Source organism: Crassostrea angulata, chromosome 5 (assembly GCF_025612915.1).
Source record: "Crassostrea angulata isolate pt1a10 chromosome 5, ASM2561291v2, whole genome shotgun sequence".
In the NCBI taxonomy this organism is placed as follows: Eukaryota; Metazoa; Mollusca; class Bivalvia; order Ostreida; family Ostreidae; genus Magallana; species Magallana angulata.
The window spans coordinates 18,620,110-18,636,181 of NC_069115.1; the positions used below are offsets into that span (position 1 = coordinate 18,620,110).

Here is a 16,072-nt window from a genome sequence, read left to right on the forward strand (position 1 = left end):
AAATTCTTAACTAAAGTAGTCCGATTGTAAACCTATAGGGTTTGAGATAAATATTTTAATTTAATAATAATAAACATATTGATTATTTTTTATAATATATTTACGATAGAATATATTGACCTTTTACAATGTACTTACTATTAAGTACATTGACCTGGAATCTGATCAGGGTGTGAAAGTGCAAGACTTTTCCGAGACATTTCCGAAGTAGTAAACAAACTGTTAATCGAATTAAGGACAGTGTAAACAAAACCAGGATGTACATCTATTTAGAGGAGCCGATAAAGGAACAATAATTGAACATTACTAAAATTTATGTTAATATTATATTAACTTTGAAATACGACTCTGACGTTAAACTAAAGACAGCAGAAATTTATATCATATTATAAATTATTTTGTGAGTTTCCAGGATTTTATCATGCTATATTATAGAATTTTATAGTACAAACAATTGTGGAATTAGTTTACTTGAATATTAATTTGTTTATTTTGTACGTAAATGTGTGTTATGTATGTTATCATATAAATATACTTCACGGCACTCTTTGCGAGAGAGCCACTATACGATCCTCCATACGATCTGAACCTGTACCAAATAAACTATTGGAAAAGACGTTTGATTTGTCTTATTGGCTTACACGATCCAAGGTATGTGTCCGATGCACGATTAACTTACCTTACAAATATTCTTGTCTAGACTGAAAACAGATTTGCAAACTTGTTTGTTAATATATAATCTTACCTTTTATAGTTCACCGGTGCGCTTTATTTAATCGAGTGAAATTACCTATCATGGCGTCCTCAGAGCCCCGTGATTTAGAACAGGTTGTTAGAGATGGACTAAGTACACTTGTATTCGGCTTTGGGTACAGGGTGGGTATAGTGGATGGCTTTATTAAAATTAAACAGCCATGTACAGCGGAGGAACTGGCTCAGAAAATAAACATGAAAAAAAGGTGAGAATATCATTAAATTTTAAGGTTGACGTCATGTAAAATATCATCAGGTCACCTAAAAAAAGCTTTGAATAAAAATTTTAAAAAAGATTTTAAATTGTTGGTGCTTTTGAAGGGGCATGGTCACGATTTAGGTCAAAAATTATTTTTCTGATTTTCATGTTTACAATGCTTCAGTATGGCATTTTAATAGGCAACCGAAATTTGAGTGTCATTCGTTGGATTTTAAGCAAGTTACAGAACTTACAATTCTTTTGGTTCTTCTAAAGCATCGTATAAAAACAGAATTGAACCGAAATCGTAACCATGTCCCTTTAATAAAGAATTTATAATAATTAACTATAATCTTTTAAATTTCAGCAAATGATTGATATTTACAATATCAGAATTTTATACATTCAGGTCATTATTAACTTAAAATGGTAGATATTGCTTGATATTTTGTAACCAAAGGTGATAATGCAAATAGGAAAAATAAAACGATTTCTAAATTCTTTCCAAAACATAAATTTGATATTTTTCAGACAATATATACATACTACCATTACTGTATGTACTACAGGTGTAGGTTTATCGTGCATTAATTTGGGTACTACTGAGTAAATAAGGGGGGGGGGGTATATAAAATAAACATTATACCTAAATTTTAATTTAAGTCGGTATTTTTTGTTGTTGTTTTTTTTCTTTTGTTATAGAGAAAAAAATATTCGACAATAATAGATATCTGTTGTGCGTGCACATATTGAAGTCTACGAGAGCCTTAACAAAGTTTATCTTTTATTAAAAATTGTCTCTGACGAAAAAAACTTTTGAATTTTTTCTCAAACATAAATAAAAAGACATTGTAATGTAATGTTTATTTTCTAAAGGTACATCGAAGAATGGTTGAGTTGTCTTGCGGCTGCCGGAATTGTCCGAGTTCATGAGAATGATAGATTTTCTCTCCCCTACGATGAATCTGTTCTAACGACCCAGGGTCATTTAGCCAGCATCCTTCCAATATTTTGTGAATCGATTCCAAAACTGGAAAAGGTTATTTGTGCAGACGGGCCTCGAGGTAATTGTATAAATCGGATGCTTTGTTAATCGTCAATGGATCAGCTTATTTTAAAAAAAAGTGTGGTTTACAGTACCGATCAGACTCAACCTAACACCAGAGTAAACCACAACTAAACCCTGTGTTTACTTTTTGGGTTTACTTGGGGTTTACTTTCTGTTAGGTTTGGTCTGATCGGTACTGTAGGTTATAATTGAAAATTTTGCAAGTGGAAAGGTGGTATTTCTGCACCTGTGTACGGTTCATGTAGAAAAATTCAAGTTATCAATAATTTATGATAGACCACGACTCAAAAAGTTTATAACTACTACTGTTATTGATGTATCTCGACTGTCAACTGAAATAAAAAATATTTAATCATTTGAATTCTCTTTATAAATTAATGAAAGACACTCATATGTTGTTCGGTATAATAAAAAGTTCATTGCACGAATGTTTAAAATTCAAAACATAAAAATTTCATCTCCAAGATCAAATTTCCCTTGGGAAGCCCTTGGGGAAAAAAATTTTGTTGGGGAATAAATCTCTCAGTAATGGTCTATCTTTGGTTGATATGGATTGTCACGAAACTGCATCTTAAGAGTGTGCAAAAATACTACCTTGGCAAGGACAAAATTTTCGGGCACAACATGTTTCATACTTTTAAGAATATGTTGCAGAATTAATTTTGGTATATGGGTCATTATCAAAATATGCAGCCTTTTGTGTCAGTGTCAATTTAAAGGGGGTAAAATAATGTTCTGGGGAATATATACAGTACCATTGGATTTTAGAAACTTAAACCCATATTGTTGAACAAATAAATCGACAATTTTACTGCTTAAAGTATAAAAAAATATTATTTGTTATGAGATTTCAGTGAATTTATGTTGTCATTAAATTTTTCCAACGTCTTTAACCTACAATATCTTCAATAATATTGATGTTTTATTCCAAAAATCGCCGTTAATTTTCAAAACAACATTCATATTTTAATTTCTGCTGTGCTCCTTAACAAGTTCTCTTTTAAAAACAATGAATTTGATGAGATATATGCTTGTGCAGAAAATTTTTGTCATTGGTGTTACAAGGCAAATTATATAAAAATATCTTAAAATACATCAAGTAAATAATATTGCACTACAGATGGAATCCCCCAGATCATAGTGACATCATTCCCTGCTACTAAAAAGATAAATGTATCAGTGATGACATCATTGTGATAGAAAATATGGCAGAAAATGTTAGTATGCTCCGAAAAATACAATGTAAACTGTGTCAGTGGGATAACGTGCTATTTAAGGTTTTCTGTTATGAAAGAACAAAAAAGTTTTTCACATAAATGATGAATGTTTATCACATTATAACATAGGCTATGTAGCTTCGTGTAGTATCTGTTCTCTTGGGTCATACTGCTACATTTACTTTGGATACATCAGTGGTATAACGGTCAGTGGTGTAACCAAAAATTGTTGTTACACCACTGAAAAAACTGTTACACCACATGACATTATTTAATTATTTTACTTTTTCTTCAATTTCATTTATATTTTGAGCATTTTGAACAATTGTTATTTATCAATTTTACAAGTTAGACACTGTCACAATAAAGAAAGCTTGACTATTTAATTGCAATTGTGTTTTCTTAATCTGGAAAATGAGACCTGTTACACCATTGACATTATTTGAAACACCATTGACATTTTGTATTCTCTAATTATGTTTTACCCATTTAGATACTTGATTAAAAGATAAAAGTAAAAACAAATTTATTCTAATAAAGAAATGAAATTATCCACATCATATTTTTATTAAAAAATCAAATTTTTTAATGACTTATAGTGTACAATAATATATGTTATTCCACTGACATTTCACATTCCCTATTATGTTATACTAAAATCTTTCAAATACTTAAAGGTAACAAATGCTAGCTGAGCTTCAAAAAACATATATAGACAAAGAGGAAGTGTATATGCATTGTATGCATAGATTTTGGAGAAAATTGGAGAAATTTCAATTTTATTATCCAAAGTGTATGATTGATATGAGCTGGTATAGTATTGAAGATGTTGTTTGTGAGATTGATGAGCCAAAGAAAGTTCGAACTCGGTACAAGGTGGATAAAAGTGTGTGGATGCCAATAGTAAAAAATATAACATCAAAAAATGACGCAGGACAGATAAGGCTACACATCGTTTTGATATGCTAATGAAGGGATAATGAGTTATGACGTCATAATATACGCCCCGCCTCTGTATTTCCATATATAGAAAATATACCGAAAACAGCAGTTTAAGCAAAAAATACGGCTGATTTATTTTTTCATAAGAAAAATATAACTACGAATCACTCATGTGTGTTTTTATAAGTTTACAACAATCAGAATATACTAAGAATTTCCATAACACATCTGTCGTATGGGTGTGAATCTGCGTCCCAAAAGCGCTCGTCAGACGATGTAAACACGTGTAGCTGGTATTCCCGATGATGGCGATCTTTTGATGATTTATCAGGTATGTAGAATAGATATACGGTGTATTTGTTATGTACCAGATAGCTTAATAACTATTTTATTGTGATTTTATACTGTTGATGCATTTCTGATCGACTTAATGTGTTGTTTTGAAACATGAGGAGAGACTGCACGCATTGTTTACATTTTATACAATGTACATGTAGCTTTATTGCCAGTCCGTTAAATTGTTGATCATTTTTACCGGTCGACACGAATCAGTTCATAGTACTTGTACTGAGAATATTTAGCTTTACACAACTGTTGGTTGTTTTTTTCAGTTTGTAAGTAAACAATACAAAAACTGTGCGATAACAGCTGATTTCATTTTCTGAAAATCGGTACAGTACAGGCTAAAAGATGCTGATTTCATTTTCTGGAAATTGATGAACAGCTGATCTATAACATCTTTCTGCTGTGTTCAAAATTCTTCCATGACAGTTCATTTATATTTTTTACACATTCATCCAGTTGATAAAAGATGCTTTTGCACATTAATTCTTAATTATTACTAGTTATAAGTTTTTAGAACTCGATCAGTATATTACTATCATAACACTGTTTGAAATCTTGTCACCTGGGTACATACTTATGTTGCTGTACTATTGGCAATCAAAAACCCCAAATAATAATAAAGTAATTACTGCATGTCTCCATCTGATCTTCTCTAAATGAGGAATCTATACATTCATGGTCATATATGGTATTGTTTGTGTAGAATGTGTATGCATGTGTAACTTTCAAATAATATTTGAAGTATCAATTGGTCATTTTAACCATCCATGCAAAATATATGTAGACCTTTCACAAAAATGTTCAAATTACTGTTGACATGTCCTTATGTGCATGTAAATTAAATTGTATGACTTCCCATTATTATTTTTTTATATTTGCAGAGTAATTTGAAAAGCGTCACATTCAATAATTTATCATTGAAATAATGACAAATCTGATTATTCTATGAGACAATTCAATTAGAAAAAGCATTTTCATAAACAATGGTTTCATTTCATGTTTTAAAATGATTGATATAAACCTACATGTATGTTATTTATAAATGTACAATTTTGAAAATTGCTCATCAACAATTCATGGTATGTTTTAATTCACACTGACTGCACCAGCATCATAATAATATCAATCTTGTATAAAATCAGTTGAGAGAGAGAGAGAGAGAGGGTGTTTTAAGGTAAGCTCTGTGGCTACAGGGAGTTAACTCAGACTTTCATTATTTCTAAATTCATAAATGGTTGATCAAAGATTGATGTGTGTATGCATTAATGCAATTACCATAATGAGAATTGTTTATGTAATTGTGAAGGACCCACTCAAAATATTGTGTGAATTATTTAACATAAGAGAGATAATTATGCAGTGAGTTGGCCCAAAACGTATGCGAGCAGAGGTTTTCCAATAAAATAAATTCAAGATACGATATGTGAAATTGATTTCATATAATTTAAAAGTAATAATTTCATTAAGTAAATTGTTTAAAGCTTTTTATTATTAAGATAAATAAATTCCATTGTAGAAAATACTTTATTTCAGTCTTTCAGACATTTTGATAACAAGTTAAACTTACTCAAATATATATAATTTTCATTTTAGCTGGTACCTGCTTTGTTTTGAGAGTACTTATTGGTGGCAATTTACCCGCACCCTTATTCCTGGGGTTATATATATAAGATGAAATGATGAAAAGAAAAACCTGAACTTTAGGAACAGGCAGACTGTGTTTTTGAAGATCGAGAGAAGAGGAGCAGAACTAAGAAGTCATACAATAAACACATTGACATCATAAAAAGAAACTGCAATTTTAAGTTTGCATGCATTAGTCAGGTTTAAATGTTGTCACATAACTTTTTTTCAGAAAGTCCCTTTATCTTTTTGAATTAGTAAAACAAATGAACCAAATATACTTGTTTTTATATTCATAATTTTGTTTGAGAAGTTGAAGGGAAAGGATATTTACTTAAGTTAATATATTAAATACACTTGTAGCTATATGCTGCATATATTGAGGATGTAAATAGGCGGGAGAGAGAGTCTTTCACATAGGATAATTCAGACTTATTTGAATTCTATATATTGATGTGAACCAAAAATTACTTTTGATCGCCTTGTCGCAGGAATTACACACCCTCTTTACTTTCTCAGTAATGAGAAATGAGCGATTAGAATTTATTTTGTGAATGAATAAATATGCTTACCCTCTCCCTCTCCTTGATCATAATCATTCTGTATGTGTTGAATAAAAATAAAAGTAAAAATTAATGAGTGTTTAAATTAAAACTGTAACATGTAATACAAAGCTAGGTGAACACTGTTGATTGCTTATGGGGGATGGAAAAAGGCCTCATACATGGGCAGATCTACATGTATAGTCCCCGTGGCAAATTCTAATTTAAGTCACAATTTACATATAGTAAAACACCATGGTACCTGGCCGGCCCTAGCTGGCAAACAGAATAAAGTTACCCCTTTGAACTCCCCTCCTCAGAATAATATTAACAGACCAAAACAGTGCTATAGCATATGCAGTCATTGGGCAAAGGCAGCACATGCATTCATCTGACACTAAATCATAAATAATGAAAAAATACTCCATATCTTATTTTTAATATTATGAGAACAATTTACTATAGTAATATTAATATCAGGGGCTTCATTGACATCCAATCCCTCAAATAATTGTGTTCAATTAGCATTTATATATTTGTTTCTAATTCCTGAAAAATATTAAGAACTCAATAACTCCGCGAATGCAGTTTACCAAGAAAACTGATACACAGCGGTTTTTTGTTTACATCCATGATACGACAGAGGAAATGCGGACGATTCATCATAACCCTCTTGTCTCTTTTAGAATAAATAAAACAAAAGCACTATGTTTAAATAACCATTTACATAATGTACTGTTGAAACATATCTTAAAATTAATTCGGATTAGGTGATAAAATGACATCGCGCCTATATCGGAAGAGTTATCGATCAAAGAGTTACCTCCCCTTTTGGGATCACTCGTGCGTTTGAAAAGTGTATTGATTTGAGAGACCTTCTAGATTGAGAAATTAAATGCAAAAGTTCAAGTGCAAGACGGCTATAGATATTATTAAACTTGGTGTGATTTTCTTCCCTTTTATGAGTTCTTTATGAAAACTGATGCTCATTTGTTGAGAGATGAAGGTTTACTTTGTAATTTTAATCAAAATATACAAAAATGCACTATTTTAGGAACAAGTAGCCAGTTTTTTAAGAAATTTACATAACTAGTAAGCTTTACAACTGAATGAGCATTGATTTCTATGATGTATGGAGAATTTTGAATATGTTGCCATATTACTTACTCTAAACTTTCTTTGCCTTGCCCATGATTGTCTTTGCCTATGATCTTTTTGTCTCAATTTAGCATTGACGATTTTTGTCAAAAAGACGCCCACGTGACCCTAAAAAGTCACGTGACCGTCAAATTTAGACATGGTCAAGTAAAGGTGACCCATATCTTTACAAAAATATCCAAAATAGTTTAGAACTATTCATTATGCAGAAATGAATAAACAAAAGCAAAACGACCTCCTTTTACTGCTGTTTAAAAGCAAAATGTTGCCTTAACTGTCCTGCGGAGTGAATTCATGTAAAAAAACATCTACATGCCATTTTTGTGTCAGTGGTGTAACACTGATTATAAGTGGTGTAACAGTGTGTCTATCTTCAGATTATGAAAGAAGGAGGCACAAAAACTTTTATTTAAGATCAAATTTGTCATGTTTTAAATGCAATCAAAAAAAGAAATTAGTTTATTTTACAAAATTTAACACGCTTATCTCTTATCTATTATCGCTAGGTCAGTGGTGTAACTTTTAGTCAGTGGTAAAACATAATAATCAGTGGTGTAACGTGTACATTTTTCTCCAAATAAAATTAAATGACAATGATTCATGTATATTTGAAAACACCAGTGCATTTACAATAATGTCTTTTTATGCTCCATTAAAAGAAAAATCCAGTTGTGTTCTTTTTAATGCTCAAATTAAAAATTTGTTGAGTAACATCAAGACTTTGTCTCAAATGTTATGTTGGTCACTATGTAAATGTGTCAAATATTTTCTGTTATCTAATTCTAATAACTTTAAATGAAGTTTGTTGATATAAACTTTATGTCCATCATTTTAAAAGAATTATTTTATTTTATTTAAGAATTTTTTCCTATACTATATGCCTGTTACACCACTGACAAAATTTTCACAGTTCATTTAATTATAGTCTAATTATCAACCAAATGGTAGATTCCAATGTTTGCAAATTTTTAGATGTTATACTTCATTGTTTGTTAAATGTGTTTTTTGCAATCAAAGTAATTTTTTCACCAATAATTTTCTCATGTTTTACATATTTTAAAAGTCTGCATATTTTGATAATGACCCATATAATGCACATTTCTTCATTTAGTTAAAGAAAACTGCGGTCAAAGGTCATAAGAATGAGACTTTTACTAACATGTTCTCTAAAATAAATAGACTAGTGCCTTCAATTGACTAAAATGACTTGATGGAAGAAGAGCTATAAACCATGACACACAAATAATTCCAACTGCAATTTAATTAGCCAAAAAGTTATTCTAATGTATTCAAACAATGTTATCAAGTCAAATGTACAATGGTCAGTTAATCATTCAACGATGTTATTTAGGTCTCCAACGTTCAGGGGTAGGGGCATAAGTGTTTCACAAACTTCCCTTGTTGTATTGTGTATTTTATACATTGTTCTGCTGTGTTCTCTGAACTGAATACTATCATTGTATTGGATACAAGAGGCTTTTTCGTCTGTTTGAAACTTCAAGGTCCTGATTGAGATCTGTATACAAGTTATGTGGTTTTCTTCTATGCTATGAATTTTTGATTTCTAGAACATAAAATTGAGGCTCAAAGTATGATAAAGAACACACTTTTTAGCTCACCTGAACCGAAATCTCAAGTGAGCTTTCCTGATCACTTGTTGTCCAGCGTCCGTCTATCTGTAAAGTTTTCACGTTTTCGCCTTCTTTTCCAGAACCATCAGGGCAAACTCGGTACAATAATGTGAGAAGTGAATTCTTTCACAAGACATATTAACTAAGAATTACTGAACATTTGTTGGTTCATGCATTTAAAAAAATTATTCTTCAAAACCATTTGTACAAAAATGATTCAAGTTCGTTCAAATTATGGGGCAACAATGGGCAGTCCTTGCTGTTGTTTTTTTGTTACATAGGAATATTTATGGAGAACAATCTTTTATCTTCTTCTCAAATCAATTGGCCCATAAAAACTGAAACTTGTGTGGAAGCATCTTCAGGTAGAGTAGATGCTAGTTTGATCAAAGTATGATCCCCGGGCGAACATCAAGGCCATAATTAATATGTGTGTTTGGGGGTGGGGGTCAAATTGTTACATGTACATAAAAATAGTCTACGATTTTTGCGTTAGCTCAACTTGCGTTCATCGTGCGTTCGACCGTTCTCTCATCGTCCGTTCATTTCTCCGTTTGCGAACATCATTCACAGAGCGTTCCCTCACATTGCGTTCAGTTTGAACGCTCATTTGCTCAGCAATCTCTCAGTGTTCATATTCAACTCCATTGTCGGAACTACAAAGTGAAAAAAAATCATATTGATCAGGAGAAAAACAAAAATGAACGTTTGTTCTTAATAACGACAGGAAATTAACTTATTTAAACACGAATGTATTATTATTGCTTAAAAGGGAATGAAAGTCACAAAATGTAATGTATGCTAAAGCATTGTTTTTCAAGGAAACTATTTATAAATACCTTGATAAGTCAGATTTTAAATGGTACGAACAATTTAGATAATTTTTGTAGTCGTATGTATTTCTACGCCAGAGATCGATATAGTCTCGTTCAATTCGACGTTCGGCTGTCTGCGTAAATCTCCGACAAGCACAGAGTCTCTCTGGCTTGTCGGAGATTTAATTTTACGGTGTCAGCCGAGCGTTTGGTTGAACGAGACTAGAGTTCAATATTGCTTGGATCCATACAATTTTCGAGAAATATTTATATTATTGATATATAGTTTGATTAAACTAATTTTATCTTTAAATATTTAACATGATTCATATGGGGGTTTCTCGACATTCTTGTCGAACAAGTCCAAAAATTCATATTATAAAAACGTGCGTAATTCAAATACAAATAATCTACATGTACTTGTCATCACGCAAAATAACATATCATTGATTTTAAAATAAATAAACATTTAACAAAATCAGCTCCCGTCAGTTCTTCAGCACTTTGATTATATTTGAACTTACAAAGTGGTTTTATAGATTTTGCAAGAAATGCATTGTGCTGAGACGAATTCCTTTATTACCTAGGCTACACTTTTACGGCGTCATTCCTAAAATTTGTGGAAGGATGGTCAACTCCGGTAGCCATTGAGAACTGGGTGAAAACATCTCTTGAACCAGTCCTAAATCTGAATGATGGTAATTATAAGCAGTGTGTACTAAAACAAAGGAAAAGTTATGACTAATCTTTAAATTTGTCTTGTTAAATCAAATCGCTAGCATTCTTTAAACTTTCTGTGCATTTTTGTTCTTCCGTTTAGGGGACCGATTTACACTATTAGACTTAGGATGTGGCCGCGGAAAGCACGCCATACGGATTGCAAAGCTATATCCAACGAGCTCTGTGTATGGCGTAGATATGGACCAACCATCAATTGACCAAGCAAATGTCGAGAGACATGCAGAGGGAGTAAATACCGTCAATTTTTCGTGTACTATGGGAGGAAATCTACCAACTGATTGGACAGAAAAGTTTGATTTCGTCGTGATAAACCAAGTTCTTCATGTCGCACCGGGGATTGACGCCCTCTTATCGGAAGTCAAGCGCGTCCTTAAGTTTGGTGGCATAGGGGCTGCATATGACCCGCCCGTATCCTCATGTTTCAAAAACCAGGCCAATGACAAAATTGCACAACAAGAACTGCCTTTTGGTTTCTTTCTATGTCTTCCAATGAGCCTCTCGGGTCCGTCTTGGGCGGATGTCGGGTTAGGAGAGGGTTGGGGATATGAGCGCCGTAAAGCAAAAATAGAAGAACATGGATTTCGCGTGATTCCTTGTGGCGATATTGATATCAACACAGTTCAAGAGAGAATTGTATTTAAAAAGTAACTGTATGCGATGTTACGTTTAATATAAGAGAACGGTAAAAAACATATTCGCATCATTTATAACCTGTATATGGAATTAGGCACCTTTTTGTCCATATGATGACTGATGTAGTTGTGCATTCAATATATTCTTTACTGTGAAGAATGTGTCAACAACACATAATCCGACATATCAAAACAATCTATTGTTTTAATAATTGCTAAACACCCCAACCCCCTTCTCTTGGCTGTGTTCCAGTAGAATAGAGGACAGACATGTGCCTTTAAAAGCAAAAATGAATGCACTGTTCAGCCATGATCTCTGGAAGCTTGAAAATCACTTCCTATATTATAACCCATTTGAAAGTAATTACTCTGAGACTCTCTCTCTCTCTCTCTCTCTCTCTCTCTCTCTCTCTCTCTCTCTCTCTCTCTCTCATGCATTTGTTTGGACTGACAGAAATTACAAGATTCATTTATTTTTGGCGTCTTTCAGTCCCAGCTTCCACTGCTCTTGTTGAATGTCAATTTAATATAGCTTGGAAGATTTCAAACCCAACTGGATTCAGTTAAAACTTGTATTTGTATAAGTCATAAAAGAACTATATATGATAAGAGTTAAATTTGGCCCCCATAATTCGCCATTTTTTAAGTGTTTCGGGTACAATAAAATGTTATCTAATTTTTTAGAAGAGTTGATATAAAATATATTTTTCATCTATTTATTTGATTTATTTGCACTCACTGGCAGTAAATGACGTCAGAAGTGACACCATTTCTATAATTCAATCAAAATCAGCCAAAAATTGACATTTTTCTTATCTATTTACGAATGGGAAATATAGAGCGCATGCTTGAACAAGGAAACTTTTTTTGTCACTTATTAGTCTTGGCTAGATACATCTCTGATTAAAATATTTTATTTGTTCAAGAGTGCGCTCTGTGTTTTCGGAAGGAAAAACTGCTTGAAAACAAGCTGTTTTACGCTAAAAATGCAAAAATGGCGGGAAAAGGTTGTCTTTACAATGTCATATTTCTAAATTGTGGGCACTTGAACCAAAATGAATATTACGTAAACACATCACATACATATCTGTACTAGGAAAACAAAGAATGATAGTAAAATGATGATGTTCATTTTAGGGGGCCATTTTAGGCCCTTATCATATATAGTCCTTTGAACCCGATAGTGAACATCAACCTTCAGATATGTTAAAGTGCTTTATACCGGTATATTCAAAATATTTGCAATTTTTTTAATAGCTTTACTTTTTAAAACTTATTATTGACTTTTCACAAAGTAATGGTAATAGTAATGCATTACTTTACTCATGTAATGGAAATGTAATGCATTACTTTACAATGTTGTTTGCCCCAAGCCTGGTACTAAGTAGTAGTCATACACTAAAGTTTGTTTCAATTTTATTCTTTATTCTCTCAACCTCTTCTTTGGCCAGTTTTAATTTCTTTCAATGAAAATGCTGGATGCTTCTCGGTTGGCTATTATCTTATCAGTGACAGCAGGACGTATACCCTTTAAGCATTTAATTGCAGTTTGGTTTTATATGCAAAATTGATATAAAATGGACTATGTCACATTAAGATTAAATGAAATAAGAATAGCAAAAGCTGTTAAAACACCACCACCCATCACCCCCCCCCCCCCACCCCCCAGAAAAAAATAATAATAATTAAAAAATGAAATAAAAAAAATCTTATTTTTAAAAACCAGAATAAAAGAGAAACAGAAAATGATTTTTTATTATAATGCTGTCTTTATTTAAGGTATCTCACTCGTCACGTCTTGCTTTTTTGCGCAAATCATTTCATTATTCAATAAATTATATTAAATCAGCACAGAGAGCCTATCTTAACATTACTACAAAACTCTTTCAAAAGCATTTTACAAAAATTATGTGAACAACACAAAATATAAAAATTATTTCATTTTCATCAAACTGAAAATACATCACTGCTCGGTATATATCGGATTTTTAAAAGATAATTTAAACTACTGGGCTACCGTAGTCCCGTAGATACGTGTAGTTCACCTAGGCGCTTCGCTGTTAAATTACCTATCATGGCGTCCTCAGAGCCCCGTGATTTAGAACAGGTTGTTAGAGATGGACTAAGTACACTTGTATTCGGCTTTGGATACAGGGTGGGTATAGTGGACGGCTTCATTAAAATTAAGCAACCGTGTACAGCAGAGGAACTAGCTCAGAAAGTAGGCATGAAAAGAAGGTGAGGCGTTAGTGTTAGAAAAAACAGTGCACGTAAGTGATATAGATGTATTAAGTGAATGTACATTGTACATGTACGAATTACGTTTATAGATTGCCAAATGTATGATATTGTTTACAAATATTAATGTAAATTGAATACGGCAAAAACTACAATCATGAAAGTGTGTTTAATAATGAAATTGTTTTCAATAACATTGAATACTCTCTCTCTCTCTCTCTCTCTCTCTCTCTCTCTCTCTCTCTCTCTCTCTCTCTCATCATCATCTTTGTTTAGAAATGTTGAAGTCAATCATTAAAATCAATTTGAAAACCAGGGAAAATCTGCATTTAACATATTTAGGTACATAGAAGAATGGCTGAGCTGTCTGGCGGCCGCAGGAATTGTCCGAGTTCATGACGGTGACAGGTTTTCTCTGCCCTACGACGAAGCTAAGTTGAGGTTGCAAGGACACGTTGCTGGCGTCCTTCCAACATTAAGTGAATCAATGCCATTACTGGAACAAGTCATTCGTACTGACGGACCAAGAGGTTGGTGAAAACGGACGTGTTTTGGATAGAGAGAGTTAGATTGTGGCTGGGTATAGGTTTGATAAACCTTTTGATAAAGAGATTGTATAAGTCCCACTGATCTTCAAACAGATGAAAGTGTGTTCTTTATGCTAAACCTTACCTTCAATTTATTTTTATTTTTTACAATTAATAATACTTTTCTATGTTTCTCGAAACTGTAAGTTTATCGCGCTATCATCTGTTTTTATAAACGTAAAGATAACCCCACTCAACACCCACCCTACCCTTAACACCCCCATATCAATAAAATAAACATTCAGTAGCTGTAAGAATTGTGATTTTGCAAGTCAAGAATAACATCCATACAATGTTATAATTGCTTAAAATTTATGCATGTTGGGTAACATCAGCCTACGTGTAGGAAGCTATGCTATTATACATGTACATTTTTTCATTATCACATGTAATAGAATTTTGTTATTTATTATTTTCCTCTTTGAATCTGTAGGCTACAAGTATACAGAACCATTCCTAAAATTTGTGGAGGGATTCTCAACACCAGCATCTATTGAAAATTGGGTGAAAGCCTCTCTTGTGCCAGTCTTACAACTGAAAGAAGGTAAAACTACATGGCTGTAAAAATATTTTATCGGAAACTAAGGCATTGAATACTGTATTGTTTATGCGATTCAGTTTAACAGTGCTATCATGATATATTACTTTAAAAAATTGTTTTTGTAATATCTTTTGTATAGGGGACCAGTTCACGCTATTAGATCTAGGCTGTGGGTACGGTAATCATGCTAGACGAGTGGCCCAAGTTTATCCAAAAAGTTCAGTGTATGGGGTTGATATGGACAAAATTTCCATAGATAGAGCAAACGAAGGAACGCAAAAGGACGGTCTCAAAAATGTCCAATTTCTTTGTAACGTGGGCGGAAATCTTCCATCTGATTGGACGGAAAAATTTGATTTTGTCATCATTAACCAAGTTCTCCATGACGCACCTGGCGTTGACGCCATCTTGAAGGAAGTCAAGCGTGTCATGAAATCAGATGGATTCGGGGCCGCTTATGACCCACCCGTGTCATCTTATCCCAAAAACCAGGTCAACGATAAATGGGCCCAACAGGCCCTGCCGTTCAGCTTTTTCTCTTGCCTTCCCATGAGCCTTTCGGATCCTACCGAAACAGGCGACGGACTTGGGGTTGGGTGGGGGTACGAAAACCGCAAGACAAAAATAGAACAACATGGCTTCCATGTCGTCCCGTGCGGCGATATTGACATCAACACGGTTCAAGATAGAATAGTCTTTAAAAAATAATGTCATATAACGGTAAAAATGTGGCTCATGAATATATTATCATATTTCATTCTTTTATTACCTGTATACATTAACTGCGAAGTGTCCCTCATTAAATTTTAACAAGATGCAGCAGAAAGGTGTATTGGGGTAATCAGGGTTGTCATTTAAAGGGTAAAACGTTCATTGTAAAACTACAAGAAAACAACACCAAAGGCGTTGGAGTTTTGAATTTTAAAAACCATTTGTTTAACGAATATATTAAATTCAATTCAAAGGAATTCCCCATTAAAAATACACCCCAATGCAAGGGGCTGGAGCACAGTACATGCATATACTATCAAAAAAGTGA

At 32.8% G+C, this 16,072-nt stretch overlaps 2 protein-coding genes across 2 annotated transcripts; both read left to right on the top strand.

Moving 5' to 3' along the window:
* The first annotated feature begins 563 nt into the window (after nt 1-563).
* LOC128183419 (uncharacterized) lies at nt 564-12,254 on the top strand. The gene is made up of 5 exons (XM_052852407.1): nt 564-651; nt 755-959; nt 1,829-2,016; nt 10,882-10,992; nt 11,115-12,254. The coding sequence occupies exons 2-5, from the start codon at nt 796-798 to the stop codon at nt 11,681-11,683; spliced, it is 1,032 nt and encodes a 343-aa protein (XP_052708367.1). The 5' UTR covers nt 564-651; nt 755-795; the 3' UTR covers nt 11,684-12,254.
* A 1,142-nt stretch (nt 12,255-13,396) lies between these two features.
* LOC128183418 (S-adenosylmethionine-dependent methyltransferase Rv2258c-like) lies at nt 13,397-15,752 on the top strand. The gene is made up of 4 exons (XM_052852405.1): nt 13,397-13,905; nt 14,248-14,435; nt 14,926-15,036; nt 15,173-15,752. Exons 1-4 carry the CDS (start codon nt 13,742-13,744, stop codon nt 15,739-15,741), a joined length of 1,032 nt encoding a protein of 343 aa, XP_052708365.1. The 5' UTR covers nt 13,397-13,741; the 3' UTR covers nt 15,742-15,752.
* The last annotated feature ends 320 nt before the right edge of the window (nt 15,753-16,072 follow it).

Excerpts from the sequence above, each read along its gene's own strand:
- LOC128183418 (XM_052852405.1), top strand. The coding sequence starts at position 13,742 with ATGGCGTCCTCAGAGCCCCGTGATTTAGAACAGGTTGTTAGAGATGGA. Across the intron at positions 13,906-14,247 it reads AAAGTAGGCATGAAAAGAAG|GTACATAGAAGAATGGCTGA; the intron begins GTGAGGCGTTAG and ends TAACATATTTAG. Across the intron at positions 15,037-15,172 it reads AGTCTTACAACTGAAAGAAG|GGGACCAGTTCACGCTATTA; the intron begins GTAAAACTACAT and ends TCTTTTGTATAG.
- LOC128183419 (XM_052852407.1), top strand. The coding sequence starts at position 796 with ATGGCGTCCTCAGAGCCCCGTGATTTAGAACAGGTTGTTAGAGATGGA. Across the intron at positions 960-1,828 it reads AAAATAAACATGAAAAAAAG|GTACATCGAAGAATGGTTGA; the intron begins GTGAGAATATCA and ends TATTTTCTAAAG. Across the intron at positions 2,017-10,881 it reads TTGTGCAGACGGGCCTCGAG|GCTACACTTTTACGGCGTCA; the intron begins GTAATTGTATAA and ends TTTATTACCTAG.